We start from the raw sequence: 16,815 nt of genomic DNA, 5'->3' as shown, positions 1-16,815 counted from the left end.
GAAGGAGGCAGATGGGGTGCTTATGCAATGTATCTCTTCTCTATCGGCCTCCAACATTAGATTGCCTGGATGATTCTTTCTAAAACTGGTAAGATTAAAGCACAGTTATGTAAAAGTCAACTTTATGAGTTTATGACCTTTTTATCTTTTCTGTTATGTTGTTAAACCAGTTTCTGAGTCAGCAGAAGTAACATCTCCACACACTCAGAGAAGATAACCATGTTTCTTACCAACCTGATCAATGCACCAGAACCAGGTGACGTGAATGGTGAGTCCAAACACTATGCCAGGCCATGGCAAGTCTCCATTTATTGGAACTCTGAAAAGACTGGTCTGGACAAGGCTGGTAGCACTCTGCGCTGATCTTGCCTGTAACTGAGGGGATTGCAGTCCTATAGAGTTCCTGGAACCTTTCATAGCCCTCCCCCACTTCAGCAAAAGCTGAAGTTGGATGGAGATTTGACCAGTTTACACTAAACATCACAACCAGTCATGAGAAAAAATGATAACTAAGGATAACAGCACAGCACTATATTACCAAAACCCATGAGAATAAAGGATCTAGTAAGCATTATGACGGTCTGTAAGGTGTCTGTGTATATATCACTGCAGCCAGTCCACCTGAGATAAAAAAAAAATCGAATAGAGATTCTATTCAGAGAGGCATATTCCCAATAAAGATACTAAGATATTATGTTCTTATGTAACTGTTCTTTTATTGCCTATCTTGCAAAACTCATATTCAGGTGTTTATTCACAATTGCTGAACACATACTGCCCTACGTACGGCCTTTAGAAAAACACACCATCTGCTACATTGTCATTTATACAGATAAGACTCCTTCTTTTCTTAGTTTGTGAGGGAAACGTTTATGTCTTAAAAGGAAGTTGACTTCCTCCTTTAGTCAGACCTGTGACAGTGTACAACTGCCAGTAGGGCAATGACAGCAACATAGATATTCAAGAGACTTTTGGATGAAAATGGAACCACTTCAGTTTTTTTCTCACAATGTCCCATGCGTCATTGGGTTGTTTTACATAAAAAAAACCCAGAATAATTGACACTGCTAAGACATTCCTCCTGGCTTTGATTGGTTGTTTCTAACCGGGAGCAGTGTATTTCTGAAAATGGCAGTAGAACCACAGGGAGAAACCAGAGGAGCTTGATTTTTTTTTCAAAGATTATCTATCTCATATTTTACTGTTAGGACATAGTGACAGTTTTAACAAATATGGAAAAAAAAAAAAACCCAAAGGAATTAAGATCACCTATCACCTGGTTGGAGAGTTAAAATAAGTAACTGCATAATTACTTTGATTGGCAGTGACTGAGTTGGTAACTCGGTTTCTTTTTGTGAGGTGTAACTAGTAACTATAACTAGTTACTTTTCTAAGGCTGATCTTACATGATCCGTTCCCTCTTATTTCATACATGTAGGGCTTAAGCCAGGAGGAATATAAATATAATACTGTAGGACAGGGGTCTTACATTCCAGTCTCAAGGTCTGGCGTGCTGCAACTTTTATATGTGTCCCTGGTCCAACATGGTAATTTTTCCTTTAATGACACCTGAAACAGGATCCCTTGGACATTATGTGCAAAAAGGACATGCAGCAAAAAAGAACAATATAGACAGTCATTGGACATATTATTGGACTTTATATATACAAATCTTAGTCCCCATACATTATGCTCTCTCAATTCTGTGTTGAAAATTATATTCTGACTGAGATACAAATTGTTTATATAGGTTAGTTTTTTTCTTTATCTGAACATTGCCTAAAAGATTTTTATTTTATTTTTTACCTTACAGGTATAAAACAAGCAAATGGTTCTTAACGTTGCCCTCACCTTACTACAATGAGATGTAATGCTCTTGATAATCATCTATTTTTAGCCTTTTGTTAATAATTTAGCTTTTGGAATGACGAGGGGATGGCAGTAAAAGAAACCGTCTTTTACAGCTTCTAATCCATGTGTTTTAAGATGCATTTCATTTTTCGCTGACAAAACAAATTGGTTTCTGATCAGTGTGACCACAGACTGAAAAGATAAGGCACCAAGATTAACTAAATGTAGCTGTTAGCCTGGTCTGGAGCAGGCTAGCTGTACATAATAAATTGTCATGGTAGTTTATGTGCTTCTTTTGTGGAACCAAGTCCAGGCTTAATCCAACCGGGATATCCATAAAATTCCATCTTAATCTGGTATCTTTTGTGAAACAGCGCTCTGGAGGGATGTCATTAGTCTAGCTTTAGCAAAATCAAGTTAAGTGTTATACAAGTAAAAGCCATTTACCATTTACAAAACAGTACACCTTCCATTAGTGACCTGGACTTTCATAACACAGATCATCACTACAACAGATAACAAACAAATGATCTTCGAAAGTTAGCTATAGCTGCTGAAGAATTAGATGTAGATTAAGAAGCAACAAACTCCTGGAAGAAAGTTTGAAAGTTAGCATTAAGGTTTGGCTGTTTATAATAAGCTGTATCTCACCAAATGTTTGCTTTTAATATGTTTTATAAACTGAAACTGGTTTGCTCTAACAGCTTTGTTGCAGATCATATAATGATAATAAAGATATCTCTATCTATAATAAAACATTTACTGACAGTGTATACTGTTGTCATTCAGTTAACCAGAGACTTAATTATAAAACCAAGATAATAATGTGAATATTAATGTAAGAAATAAAAGTGCATTATGGAAATTTAAAAAACAAACTCTGCATTTGTATTTTAGCTTTTATTTACAAAGTGACTACAAACATATATTAGCCTATTGTCAGATTTAATCAAGCATATCAAGTGCACTACTCATACAGAAAATCTGTAGTTTACATTTTAGACCATTAGGTGGAGGCAAAGCAAGAATTTTATTGCTCTGAGTGAAACCAACCCCTATTTCAACCCCTGAATTGTTTTTCTTCCATAACACCTCAAACACACACTCACACACACACACACACACACACAGACACACACACACACACACACACACACACAGACACACACACACACACAGACACGGGTGCATACATAAGAAGTGACCACATTCATGGACTTTGAACAAATAAAACGACATAACAGCTGAGATTTATTGAGGTAGCACATGCATGCATCCTGAAGACGTTTACAACCATTTCGTTTGTCCTTCGCTGGTTAAACATTACAAGTCTTTTCCGGATATTTTTTGTGTTCAGTTGTTTGTCTTTCATTAAATCTTTATGCAGTTTCCAGCATTAAATTCAGCAATCGTGGTTTAACTTCAAAGTTTATGACAAAAGAAGCATTTATATACTCATTGATAAACGGTTTAAGCACTGTTGAAAATGATGACAAACAAATATAGATGCATATTTTTTTAATAAATAAAATTTTGTCTTACTGTAAAGTTGATCAAAATCGGGAACTTTAAGTTATATAGTGTAAACTTGATGAGAAGAAAACAAGTACTCTGAAGCGTACAATGATTTATGAGCTGTTCTCAAGTAAAGTGCTACTCTCTTTTGAATGAAACCAACAACAATAATGAAAATATTCAGTACATCCAGGAATATCTACACATTTACAATATCATGTATTATATACTGAGAGAAAAACCTACAGAATTACTTTATACAGGGGGATCACACTTGTCAGTCTCCGGGAGAGATTTAGTTAACAATTTGGAAATGAGGCTTTAACAACAGCCTACAACCTCAGGAGGAACTGCTGAGGGGGATCATTGGTTTGGTAGTCCAGTCCATATGTGTTCTAAGGAAGGATTACAACCATGTCACCCAAGTCTTTTTGTGCTGTGAGAGCACAGGTATGCAGCTTTTAAGGGTTGTCCTGTCCATATATATAACTAAAATCCTACTTGTAGTGTGCATGAACAAAGATCTCAAGGTTTGGGAACCGTAGGGGTTTATTTATTTTAGGTAGGCTGTTCCCTGAAGGTTGAGAATCTGTCACTGTCTGGAGGTATCGAGTTAAAACACCTTGTGTTTTCTTCTCCATGATAGGATGAAGTGAAATTTTTAGGCAGTTAGTTAGTAAAGTTTTCAGTGTGTCATGACAAAGAAATAGCTGAACCATTCTTGATTTACTAGTCAGCCAATAGTCCAGGCCATTGGTCTAGCCCTATGACCAAAATATATAAATCATGACAGGAAGAACAACATCTCAGATTTAGAAAGCTGACATTTGGTTAGTTAGGGTGCCGGGAGAGATACTTTGCTAAAATTGTCAGGTGTTCAACCATTTAATGAAGATTTTTCCTTGGATGTCAACTAAGCACGTTTCACAGGAAGGAGAACCCAAGAGGAGAAAACAGAGCAATATCGGTTCTAGTCTGGGAATATCTCTGGATCGTTAGAAATGGCTTGAGGATATTGAGCAGAGGGATGTCAAGCAGCTCGATGGATGGATGAATGGATGTATTTATGGATTTATGGATTGCGGTCTGAGCAAATTTTTATATCTATGTTTGACAAGTGGGATGTGTGTGATAAAACCCAGTTTCCTCCAGGCAACAAATGCAATGAAAATTTAACTATGAAGGCAAATCTTTGGTGGAAAAAAGACTTTGTGTCCTCTGCGGCACCAGTGGTCATTTTACAATACAGGAGGAAACATACAGAGTACAAATTTATGAAAGTGCCTTACGTTACACCCATCACTGAAAGGTATAGTGGACGATCTTTTTCGTCTTCGAGTTCCAGTGGGTTTATCTTATCTATTGGTTGTCCGTCGTTGCAATCATTGCTCACAGAACGCCAATGTGCGTGCACGTTCCTTGTTAGTTTCCTCTGACTGTGCATGCACACTTCTAGTGTTTATGTATCCAGTGAGATTTGTTCCAGCCCTTCGTTGTAGCTCCGCTGCTCTCACCGTATACTTTGAAAGTGGCCAAGTTGCAAGACGCAATCTGTCCTACAGGTTTATGAGAAGAGGAAGGACTCAGAAGAAAAAAAATCGGCCACTATACCTTTAAGGGCTAATGGGTGTTTTGGATATAACTTATATCCATGGTTATCCATGGTTAGCCTGGTAAAATATGAATTACAATACCAAGGAGTAATTAATATTGGCTTTGTCTAACCGAAATATCCGTGAAAGAACACAGCCACACAGAGGAGAATGATGGCGTTTATGTTGACGACGTTCCTCCAGAGAGGTTCTTCTGTTGTGTCTGTGAGCTTCTTCTTCAGTTCTTCCTCCTCCTCTGGAGTCAGTTTTACTGCTTTTGTCTTCTCCAGTCCACAGAAGCACATTACTGCTTTCTTGCAGAGTCCTGGTTCCTCCTCAGATTCTAGAATAAAGGCAAAAAGAAATAAAAATAACATTTCAAACTTCGAAACGAAAAACATAAAGGATACACAAAACCATCTACATCTTTTAAACACTTCTAACCAAAATGAATGAAAACCCCTTTTTCAACAGTTAAAAACTTGCTTTTTAAAAACCAGCTCTATTTTTAAATAAAAACCTCTGTAACTCCTCATTACCTTCTGTATCCATTTCATCCTCTTCGTGGTTAACCCAGTCGTCCTTTTCAATGTCCACTCTCTCCTCAGTACTGTTCCTCAGACTCCAACACAATCTATGCAACTGATAAAACACATATTGTGGAAAGTTTTTAAACCTCTGTATGAAAATTAACCGTTTCCTGTTTTTGGTCAAACCAAAATTATCTTTGCTAATTGCTAAACGGTCACATAATTAGAGAAATTAATTATTTGTAGATTTTTATTCATTGCTTTCTTCTAATTCAAAAGTTGATTGTTATGCAACTGTTCGAGCTTACTTAAATGATTCTATGGCTTTGTTAAATTCAAATTGTTTAAATCAAAGCATCTGAAATGGATGTTATTTGTGACATTGTGAAAAAATGTATCGGCCAAGACATCAGCATAAGCAAGCGAAAATAAGCAAAAGACCTTGTTAAGATGCTGGTTGAAGCTGGTTAGTCTTTATTCACAGGGAAACGAGTCCTGTTCTAACAGGAGTCGACAGGCCACTCAGGAAAAAGCCAATTACTCCAAGAGCAACATAAAAGCCTGATTACAAATTGTAAACACAATCAGACACTTCTAAATTTGAAGACGGTGAGAAAAAAAGTCTCATATTGTTCTGACATTTAGTAGGTAAAAATTATTTTGAGTATTTTCTCATGGATATGCATTAGGAAAAAACGACGCCCCCGGCCTGAGTTAATAACTGTTCCCACTCACAACTTGAACTTATTTTATGCTTTAAATAATGTTGAAATAACTGAAACTATGACACTCTGACTGTAATATGACACTAGGACACTAAAAATTGGATGGACACACCGTCTTTAACAAGATCCTGTTGGTTAGCTCAAGAATTAGAATGATTCTCCTATAACTGTTTAAAGGTAATGGATTAAATGCTACAGATATTTGTAAAAAGGTGTTAATGGGATAAATGCCTAAATAATTATCAAGAAATAACAGGTGGGGGTCAAAGGTGGGGTGAATTACCATAACAAATGATTCTGGATATAATTATCCTGCAATGAGCATAAAGGATCAAATATTTATTTTACATTAAATAATACTACTATGCAAGTTACTTGTTCAAGACAATGGTCACCGATAGAGCAAAACCTGCTTTATCTCACAGCTGTCACTCACGTGCTTGTCGTCGATAGGTTTCGTTACAAGAGAGACTCCAACTATGACGATGCAGGAGATGGTGAAGAGGATCAGCCCAAAGTACAGGTAGTGTACTCCACATATGATAGCAGGACAGTTACTCGGGCTAACGCAGTTTCCTGTCCCGTAGGCAAACTCTGTGATCATCCTGGACAGGCCAACAACCAGACCGATGATGAGTCCATAAAAGGCACCCTTACAAGACAAACAAAGAAAGAAGGAACGTTAGGAAGGTAGACTTTTTGAGGTTTAACATTAAAATCGGTTATTTGGGAATGATAAGTTGTACTTGTTGAGGAGGTGGCCATTAAATTAGGTTGATTTAGTTTTTAATCAAACACTGTCAGGATCAATATCTTGCTGAAAGGTCTACTGATAAGCCATTAGTAGTTTTCTGACTGAGGCCATCAGATTTTTATTGAAAATCTCCCGGTTTTCCAGGGTTCATGATGTCATGTACTTTAGTAAGGCTCCCAGGGCCTTTGCAAGAGAATCAGACCAATAGCATCTCGGAACCTTGACTGAACTCATCGGGTGGCATAAGGAGTTGTTCAATATATTCATATTTTCATTTACACCAAACCTATCTGGAGTGTCTGTAGCAAGCAAAAAAAAAAAGAAATCTGTGTCTGCCGGATCTTTGAGATCATCATTTATGATTTCAAAGACTTGGTGATTTGAAGACATCCCTTCTTGGAGCAATTCTTTAGCAGTGAACTTTGGAGATTGTTTTTTTTTTTTTTTTTTACCCAAATAAGTTAACTAATGCTCTCATTGTTATGTACCTGGTTCCTTGTGTAATGTACTGGCCAGAGGGTAAGATATATTAACCTCCATGTCACGATTAGTAGCACTAATTCAAAGGTTACAAGTCACCCTGATCATTTTGAATAAGTAAAGTGTGAATTACAAAAATGCTTCAGTTATAATTATGTATATAATGAATGTTGGGGTGCCAATAATTGTGACACCTGTGTGGTTGTAAAAAAATAAGATGTCAGTTTCAATATGGGCATTTTTTTCCCAAATGGGTAAATTTCCCTAATGATATTTACTAAAAAACTGAAATTATGCTACCACAACAAATTATTAATTTATTTTGAGTCTTTCTGCAAATTTTCTTTTTTACCAGGATTGCAAATACGGGTATGTCCTCTGATTGTAAAAAAAAAAAAAAGCCACACAATTTCCAAAGTGAGATCAAACAATAATATCTCTATGTCAAAAGGAAACTCACTTGCTCATTGACACGCTTGCAAAAGATGGCGAGAAGGAAGACAGCAGAAATAGGTGGAGCCAGATAGCTGATGATTGACTGGATGTAGTCAAAGAGCTGACCACTCTGGGCCGACTGCACCACAGGGATCCAGGCTATGCTCACACCAATCAGGAACACAATAAAAACTCTGTGTAGTAAAAAAGCAACAACATACAGCTACGCTATATATCACAAAAGTCATATTAAACACAAGCCAGGAATGTCTTTTCACCTTCCAGCAATCATCAGTTCCCTCTCTTTGGCATAGGGACGGATCTTAGTATAGATGTCCATGGTGAAGAGAGTACTGGCACTGTTAAATATTGAGGTAAGCGAGCTCATTAGAGAGGCCAGCATCACAGACAGCATCAAACCCCTCAGACCTATAACAAAGGGATTAAGTTATACAATAATAAAAGTGAAAGAAAAAGGAAAAATGTAAACCAAGTTTTAAATCCCCCCCACCGTTGGGCATAAGATCCACCACCAGTTTGGGATAAGCGATGTTGGTGCACGCCACACTAGATCCACAGTATTTCTCACATTCAGCCGGGTCCACACATGCCACCACATCTGGATTAAGTTCATAATATTTGGAGAAATGTTAGTGAGGTGTGTATAGAGGAAATTTATGACAGGAAGTTTGTTTTATTCCAAACAGGTCAAAAGAAACAGTATTCAAAATCAACTCACAAACCTGGATAAAGGATCCTGCTTATCATCCCAGGAAAGACCATGAGAAACATGGGCAACAGCTTCAGGTAGGCACACAAGATGCAACCTCCTTTAACATGAGAGAGATTCTTGGCTGAGAGGCAGCGCTGGACAATTACCTGCGGAAAGATATCCAGCTGATGGTAAAAACTACCTGTATGTATATTTTCATTAATTTAATCTGATACCCTTAACTAGAATCCAATGCAGCCAACAAAAGCTACATCATCAGTAAACACAGTCCATCTATGTGAAATTATCTCAGTATGGATACAGATGTTCGGGAAAGCCTTTAGAGGCTTGTCAGGGAGAATCAAGGAATCCTTATGAAGATAAAAGGAACACGGCTGACTGGTTAGGGATACATTTATTGAGAAGTTTATAGCAGGGTGAGGTTATAAAACAATATTCCAAGCCTACCCCAGAGCACTTTTATTTCATAATCTGTCAATCGAAAGAGTATGGGAAAATGTCAGCAGCTCCTAAAAAGGTACCCACGGAGGAGCAGCAGAGATCCATAGCTCAAGTAGGAAGATTAGTTGACCGGACTATACGGCTGGGCGATATGGACCAAAAGTCATATCCCGATATATTTAGGTTGAATATCGATATACAATATATATCCCGATATTTTTTCCACAAAGTTAGAGCTGTAAAATGAAATGTTCAGTCAAATATGTTATTGAAAACTCACTACTCAAATATCAATAAAATGTAAACATAAAACTGGAGTGCCTTTTTTGAAATCAAAGCTCCGTAAGGTGCACATTTAAATAAAAAGATATCTTAAATAAAAATAGGCTATAAAATAAAATAGGTCAATCTTTTTCTGATATAAATATATTTCTATAAGAAAAGTAGTGTGCAGTTCCACAGCAGTGCAGAGAGGGGAGCAGTGCAAAGCGCTCCGGTCAGCGGCTTGCGTGGAGCAAGGATCACGGCGCAAATTTGAACTATATCGATATATGCGATATGGTCTAATCCCATATTGCATTTTAAAATATATCGATATATCATTTATATCGATATATCGCCCAGCCCTACCGGACAACAATTAGTAGTCCAGCCTACAAGTTTGTCCATTATGGAACAATGGTAAGAAGAAAGCCATAAATGACAGAAAGCATTAAAATTGTGCAGGTTACCTCAGGCTATAAAGGCACAAAGAGCAGACAGGTGGAAGTAGATGCTCTGGTCAGACCACCATTAGACCTTTTGGCCTACATGCAAAATGTTGCGTATGGAGGAAAACTAACACTGCACATCACCCCAAACACACCATCTTGACAGTAAAACATCATGATTGTGCCAGGGACAAGCTTTCAGGGATGATTTTATTCAACATCTGCAAGGCAGCTGGTCAGTCTTGACTTGAAGCTTGATGGAGCTAAACAGAGGGCAATCAACATGGCAGAAAACACTTGAGATAGAGGCAAATGTTTACTGTCCAGCAGGACAAAAATCCTTTTAAAAGATCTTTTTGAAACCACATATTCCTTTCTTTCCACGTTACTTTGTGCCCCCCCCCCCCCCAACCTGCTGCAACCGATCACCTGCCATTATGCTCACCCTTGACAAACCCTGTTACCATGCAGATTTTTTTTGTAATAAATATTGTGACCGTCATGATTTATTTTCCATTTGGATGAGGGGATGGACCAACTTGTCAGTGGCTTCAAATCACAATCCCTTACTATAACATTTGTAATTTGATCAAATTAAAACCAAGATGCAAATTTAAGCATCTGTGACCAGCCAGCTCTACATTCTTGAAGTTGCATAAAGTAAGAAAAATATGTGGAAATTATTTTATTTTTTTTAGGCTGTTTCCTCTTCACTATCAGTTGGCAACCTCTGACAAGCTCTACTGTCAAATATGGGCAAGATAAAAAAAGAGTGTGCACTGTCATGGATAAATCATGTGGATGTGTTTATAGCTTGAGATTGTTTCTGGTATGTAGTAAAACCTTTTACTGAATCAGTGGAAGTAAAATATTCATAGAGTCGGAGGTGAAAATTGTTCCCAACCTGATCTGTGCACCAGTACCAAATTGTCTGAACGGTGAGTCCAAACACCAGGCCAGGCCAGGGCAAGTCTCCACTTATAGGATCCCTGAAAAGGTTGAAGGCGTCCGGCCGAGGCTGGAAGCACTCGGTGCTGATGTTGCCGGTGACCGAGGGAACTGCAGTCATGTACCGTTCCTTCATATTTTCGTAGCCCCCGACTTCATTGAAAGCTGAGGATAAAAGAATGTTAAACTGATGGGTACACTTCAATTTCTCAATAATCTGGCAATAAAATCAAATGTGGAGGTAATGTGAGATAATAGTCTGGGACCATTGAATATTACCAAAACCCATGAGAATGAAGGATCCAATAATCATGATGACGGTCTGTAAGGTGTCTGTGTAGATCACTGCAGCCAGTCCACCTGAGATAAGACACGACGTTAGCAATCTGTAAAGTTATTTTCTCTTCAATATCATAGACTGTTATATATCTACTACAGAGAATACGGTTATCTTGTTCAGTAGATGCTGGAGCAGCAACTGAGGGCTTAACTTAGTCTACAATAGCAGAGTGATAAACTATACGGGTAAGGCAGGGGAGTTATGTTAACATGTGTTTCTAGATCTCTGCAGCACACGCTGCCTTGAGAAGACTTTCCCCTCGCTCACGTGCCGTTTGCATAGATAAGACTTCTTTGTAGGCTAGGTTTATGAGGAAAATGATGATCCATAAAAAGAAAGTGAATTTCCTCCCGAGGACAGACCTGTGACAGTGTACAGCGCGGTAATTGCCAGTAGTGCGATAACAGCGACGTAAATGTTCAGCCCAAGAGCCTGCTGGATGAAAATGGCACCAGAGAAAATGTCGGCCTGGGGAGAGACAGATATAGCGCTTGACTTTGACTACAGCTTTTGTTGAAAACATAAAGGTTTTAGGCAACAGTTGCGTAAACTTACAGAGATCTTAGTGAACGCATACAGGAAGAGGGAGAGCACAGAGAGATAAATACGAATGCGCTGTCCTCCGAACCTCTTCTTTAGATACTCGGGCATGGTGACCACCTGGATATAGACAGTGAGGATACTTTGCTTTTTAAAGGCTCAAAGTTTTGTGACGGTAGCACTTTTGCAATAAACAGAAAATGCAGTCCCTGAGCACTTTGTTAGGTGCACCTGTTTGAATAATTGTTAACTCAATTAACAGAACAACAAAATCACTTTTCAACAACCCAATGCATTGTTTGGAAAGAAAGAGGGTTTGAAATCAATTTAAAGGTGGTATGTATGTTGGTACCAGATGGGCTGGTCTGAGAATCTCAGAAATTCCTGAAAGTCCTCTCTTTTGGGATTTTCATCTCATGTTTACCAGAGGATGGTCCAAAAAAGAGGGCAATCGTTAGTTCTGTAAACAATAATGTTTTGTCCACATCAGAGGTCAGTAATAATTGAATTGATTGGTTTTACATAGACATAAAACACACAAATACATATATATATATATATATATATATATATATATATATATATATATATATATATATATATATATATATATTCTAGATACAGCAAGGCAAGAATATGAGCTCTAAACACACAGATCCGGAGTTTCTGAGATTCTCAAACCAGCCCGTCTCGTACCAACAGCCATGCCACCTGTAAATTACTTTAAAAACCTCGTCAGACCTTAAAACAAATGGGCTACAACAGAGGACCAGAATAAGTGTCACTCCTGTCTCCTAAAAACAGGAAATCGAGGCTTCAGTTTGCACACGGTCACCGAAATATGAAAATCAGACATTAAAAAATGCTGCCTGGTCTGATGTGTCTTGATTTCATAAGCAATATTCAAATGGTAGGGTCAGAATTTGGTGAGTATAGATCCATCATGCCTTGTATCGGTGTCAGACTGGTGTTGGAGGTATAAAGGGGTAGAGGAAATGTTCTTGGCAAACATTGGTCCCCCTCTACCATTTAAGCATTGTTTAAATGTCTCAGCTGAACTGAGCAACGTTGCCATGTCTATCAGTTTGACCACATTGCACCTGTTTTCTGTAGGGTACTACCAGCAGGTTGATGCAAAATCTCAATAAGCTCAAATCAACTTACAAGCATGTGAGTATGGACCAAAGTCTAGGACATAAACTTTTAAGTCTACGACATGAAGAAATAATTTTCTGAGCAAATTCGGCTCCAAATTATCAAGGTGTATCATATGAAGTAATTGTTGAGTGCATGTGTCTTATATGACCCGTTTACCCCGGCTTTGATGTAGATTGGTACAAAGAGCCATCCCAGAATGACCATAAGAACAAGAGCCTGCAAGATATACACACAAACACACAAAAGAAACTTTGAATAAATTAGAACAGGATTATTTAGTAGGTAACTAGCTCTCTATACTTTTACAAAGCCACATTTATGTTGACCTGTATGCTTTAGGCTAAGGCTGGACGATATAGGAAAAAAAGCGTATTGATAAAATAGAAATCGTATTGATCGATATCGATAATCATCAACAAATTCAAAACATATATTTTAAGTGCAGCCCTGGCCCTTTTATGCTGTTGCTTAGTGACCTATTTTTTAGACAGAACACACAAACACTGAATTCAAACTCAACCCTTTATTCAACCAACTTTTTACCAAAACTGCAAGTTTTTAAAAACCATCGATATACGTCTACGATTGATATATACTGTTATTGAATTATCGTCCAGCCCTACAGGGCTAACTTTGTTTGTGCCATTGACATTGTATTGCTCACGTTCCATTCAAATCCACAGATGGCTATTCCAGCAGCCGCAGCGGTACCAGCAATCCCTACAAAGTGGACGCTACCAATGTTGCTGGCAAAGAGCGATGCTCCGATCTGTGGAGAACATACAATAATGAGTAACAATTAAAAAAAAATAAAAACAATATAAGGAGAAAACTCTCCCATCTCTGAATTTCCCCCGAAAACCCTACAACTATTTACAGCAGTGCTTCATACAGATGAGCATAATTAACATACAGGGGGGAATAAAATGGCAAAAGGGAGCAGAGTCTCTAAGACAAGAAGAGAGTTGTTGGTGTCCTTTCATGCTACAAGCCATCAGTGGACTTCCTTTTCGCTCTTCTCAGCCATATCTCCCGTCCATCGCCTTCTTGGGTACAGCTTGCAGAAGGCTCTTCTGGCCCTTGAATGATCCAAGACCTACACAGATGTCTCCTCGCTCCATAGACTCCCTATCTGTGCCAGGAGGGATTGAAGCACTTGGACCGGGTGAGTCTCTGAACAGTACCCCTGTAACCCTGCGCCTCTCCTCTGCAGTATATTTTTCCTTGTGAATATTGGGCTTCAGCAATGAAACCTCCTGAACGGGTAATGATACAGGTTTGTTCTTTTAAATTTCCACATTTGGGGTTCAGAAAAAAATAAATGGCCTAAATATTGCCTACTGGCTTGGTCTACCTATTATATTCTATGAAGGCATAATAAAAAAGAACCAAATCTGTGCAGGGCTAATTTTATTCCTATCACGAGGTTAGATACCCACCGGCCACCACACCATACTCCTCCCAGCAAGGAAGAAGCCACCCACAGTGGATCGATTGGTGCGGACCATAGCCTGAAGCAAGACAGCAGAAGATCTTAGGAAATTTAGAAATCTGTGCAAAACATAACTTGGGTCTATATTAAATCAAATCAATGCAAAAATAATAAAAAAAAACAACCTCAAGATATCACACGTTATTTGTCTCTCATTAATGAAACATTTATAAATGAATACATGCAAGAAAAATTTCCTCAAACAGGAGTTTTTGGTTCACCAGAATGCTATGTTAGAGACTGGATTTACTAAACACTCCTTTTACATCTAATTTGTATAGCGCCTCTCCATAAAGTGGTTAAAACTCTTCTCGTAAAGTAAGTTTAATATATAAAATTCAATAATATAGTTAAAGCTTATTTGGATGCAATACGAACTCCATATGTTTCCTTGAACTGAACTAAAACTGCAGAAAATTCCACAATAAAGGTATTTAAAGAAACATCCTGAAATACTCACCCATACTCCCACAGCCAAGACAACCACAAAATAAACGACAATAACTGAGATATCTGCTGCATTGTTGAGAGCCACTGTGGGAGACTCTGTTCCGGTGCTTCTAGTGATGCTGGAAAAACCAAAATAATCCCGAGACATTTTGCTCAGAGCGGCTGTGCAGTAAGGGAGTGCTGTTATGGCCCGTCCTCAGTGACTGCGGCACGTGCACAGCACTCACCTTTATACCTTTTGTGTTTGTGACAGAAAGAGGGAGGGATGATTGATAATGCATGTTCAAGGAACTTTGCTTCTAGATCGTTTCTTTATGGATATGAGTTTGGGGGGAACTTGTAAACCTTCAGCAACAGCGTTATTCAACAAGGATCATCCAAAAGTGAAGTTCCATTTAGTCTTTTTTTAATTATCTTTTTGCTGCTTAGTCTTTCACAGATTTAGCTCATAGAGTTTCAATATAAAGCAGTTTCATAATTATGGGGAAATATGTATTTTTTATTCTAAATTTGGTTGTTATCCATTTTAGCAAGTGTTATTTACAGTGACTTGCAGAAGTATTCATATGCCTTGAACCTTTCCACATATTGTCACATTAAAACCACAAACATACGTATTTTATTCAAATTTTATGTGAAATACCAACACAAAGTCAGTGTTTCACTTGATTTATTTTTTTTCTCTTTGTTTTTCTACAACTAAAAAACTGAACAGGGCATTGTGCAAAATTATTCAGCTACTTTGTAGAACCACCCTTTGCTGCAATTAGAGCTGCAAGTATTTTAGGGTATGTCTCTACCAGCTTGGCACATCCAATGACTGAAATGTTTGCCCATTCTTCTTTGCAAACAACTCAAGCTCAGTCAGATTTGATAGAGAGCGTTTGTGAACAGCAGTTTTCAGATCTTGCCACAGATTGGGTTTAGGTATGGACTTTGACTGGGCCATTCTAATACATGAACATTTTTTGTTTTAAACCTTTCCGTTGTGGCTCCGGCTTTAAGTTTAGGGTTGTTGTCCTGCTTAAAGGTGAACCTCCGCACCCCCAGAGCATGATGCTGCCACCAACATATTTGACAGTGGGAATTGTGTGATGTGCAGTGTTTGCATAGACCACACTCACAGTGCACAACTAATGGTTGTCCTGTATACTGATTCCCCCACCTGAGCTGTGGATCTCTGCAGCTCATCCAGAGTCACCATAGGCCTCCTGGCTGCATCTCTGATCAGTGCTCTCCTTGTTCGGCCTGTAGGTTTGGGTGGGCGGCCTTGTCTTGGTAGGTTTACAGTTGTGCCATACTCTTTTCATTTATGGGTGATGGCTTGAATCAATCAATCAATCAATCAATCAATCAATCAATCAATCAATCAATCAATCAATCAATCAATCAATCTTTATTGTCAACTACAATTTGCATTGTAATCGAAATTACAGTTCCAGTACAACCATCCATCACATACATCACATACAACAGTCCTACGTGAGATGTTCAAAGCTTGATAAATCTTTTTATAGCCATAGCCTGCTGTAAACATCTCTACAACTTTGTCATTGACCTGTCTGGTGTGTTCCTTGGTCTTCATGATGCTGTTTGCTCCATAATATTCTCTTAACCGACCTCTGAGGTCGTCACAGTTCAGCTATATTTGTACTGAGATTAGGTTACACACTGGTGGACTTACTTGTGTGTTTTAAATTGATTTTGATGTGCTTTCATTGGTTTTAAAAGTGTTAAGGGTTGTAATACAAACTATGCATTTGATTGCCTTACAAGCAGTCTAGACCCCCCAGGCCTTCAGAGAAAGGTCATCTGTTCTTGTAATTAAAACTAAAACTGATGGTGAGGCGTCGTTTATTTATTACAATCCTTTCCTTTGCAGCAGCCTGTCTGAAGACCTGAGGGCAGCGGAGAGTGTCAGCGTTTATGAAGCCCCATCTTTGTAGCTTGTTTTTTTTTAGTTGCACATCAGTAATTCTGTCTATGTTTTTTTATTTTTATTTTACTGTTTAGCAAATGATAACTTATTTTAATTTGTTTTTGTTTAGATCATTGCTTTTCATAATTAATCCTCATGTCTTGAATGTCTCTTTTGAAGAGATTGTGGTATTAGTTTCATTT

General features: G+C 38.1%; 1 protein-coding gene across 1 annotated transcript; it reads right to left on the bottom strand.

Annotated features, from left to right (window-relative positions):
• Nucleotides 1–4,448: 4,448 nt before the first annotated feature.
• On the bottom strand, nt 4,449–14,921 carry LOC105935807 (sodium/glucose cotransporter 1). The gene is made up of 15 exons (XM_012876376.3): nt 14,705–14,921; nt 14,192–14,263; nt 13,417–13,521; nt 12,909–12,968; nt 11,610–11,714; nt 11,417–11,522; nt 10,994–11,074; nt 10,671–10,879; nt 8,626–8,761; nt 8,394–8,501; nt 8,161–8,311; nt 7,908–8,076; nt 6,650–6,865; nt 5,498–5,600; nt 4,449–5,301 (listed from the first exon to the last, which is right to left on the bottom strand). The coding sequence occupies exons 1-15, from the start codon at nt 14,840–14,842 to the stop codon at nt 5,087–5,089; spliced, it is 1,974 nt and encodes a 657-aa protein (XP_012731830.2). The 5' UTR covers nt 14,843–14,921; the 3' UTR covers nt 4,449–5,086.
• Between the last annotated feature and the right edge of the window lie 1,894 nt (nt 14,922–16,815).

This window comes from Fundulus heteroclitus, unplaced genomic scaffold, assembly GCF_011125445.2.
Source record: "Fundulus heteroclitus isolate FHET01 unplaced genomic scaffold, MU-UCD_Fhet_4.1 scaffold_70, whole genome shotgun sequence".
In the NCBI taxonomy this organism is placed as follows: domain Eukaryota; kingdom Metazoa; phylum Chordata; class Actinopteri; order Cyprinodontiformes; family Fundulidae; genus Fundulus; species Fundulus heteroclitus.
Note: the sequence above shows the minus strand (reverse complement) of the source record. Positions and strands in the feature narration are given on the sequence as shown.

Bases quoted from the DNA above. Each gene is read 5' to 3' on its own strand.
- LOC105935807 (XM_012876376.3), bottom strand. From the start codon at position 14,842: ATGTCTCGGGATTATTTTGGTTTTTCCAGCATCACTAGAAGCACCGGA. The intron at 11,523-11,609 runs GTAAGTTTACGC...GTCTCTCCCCAG, and splicing joins ATGCGTTCACTAAGATCTCT to GCCGACATTTTCTCTGGTGC. The intron at 8,762-10,670 runs GTTGGGAACAAT...ATCTTTCCGCAG, and splicing joins GGTACTGGTGCACAGATCAG to GTAATTGTCCAGCGCTGCCT.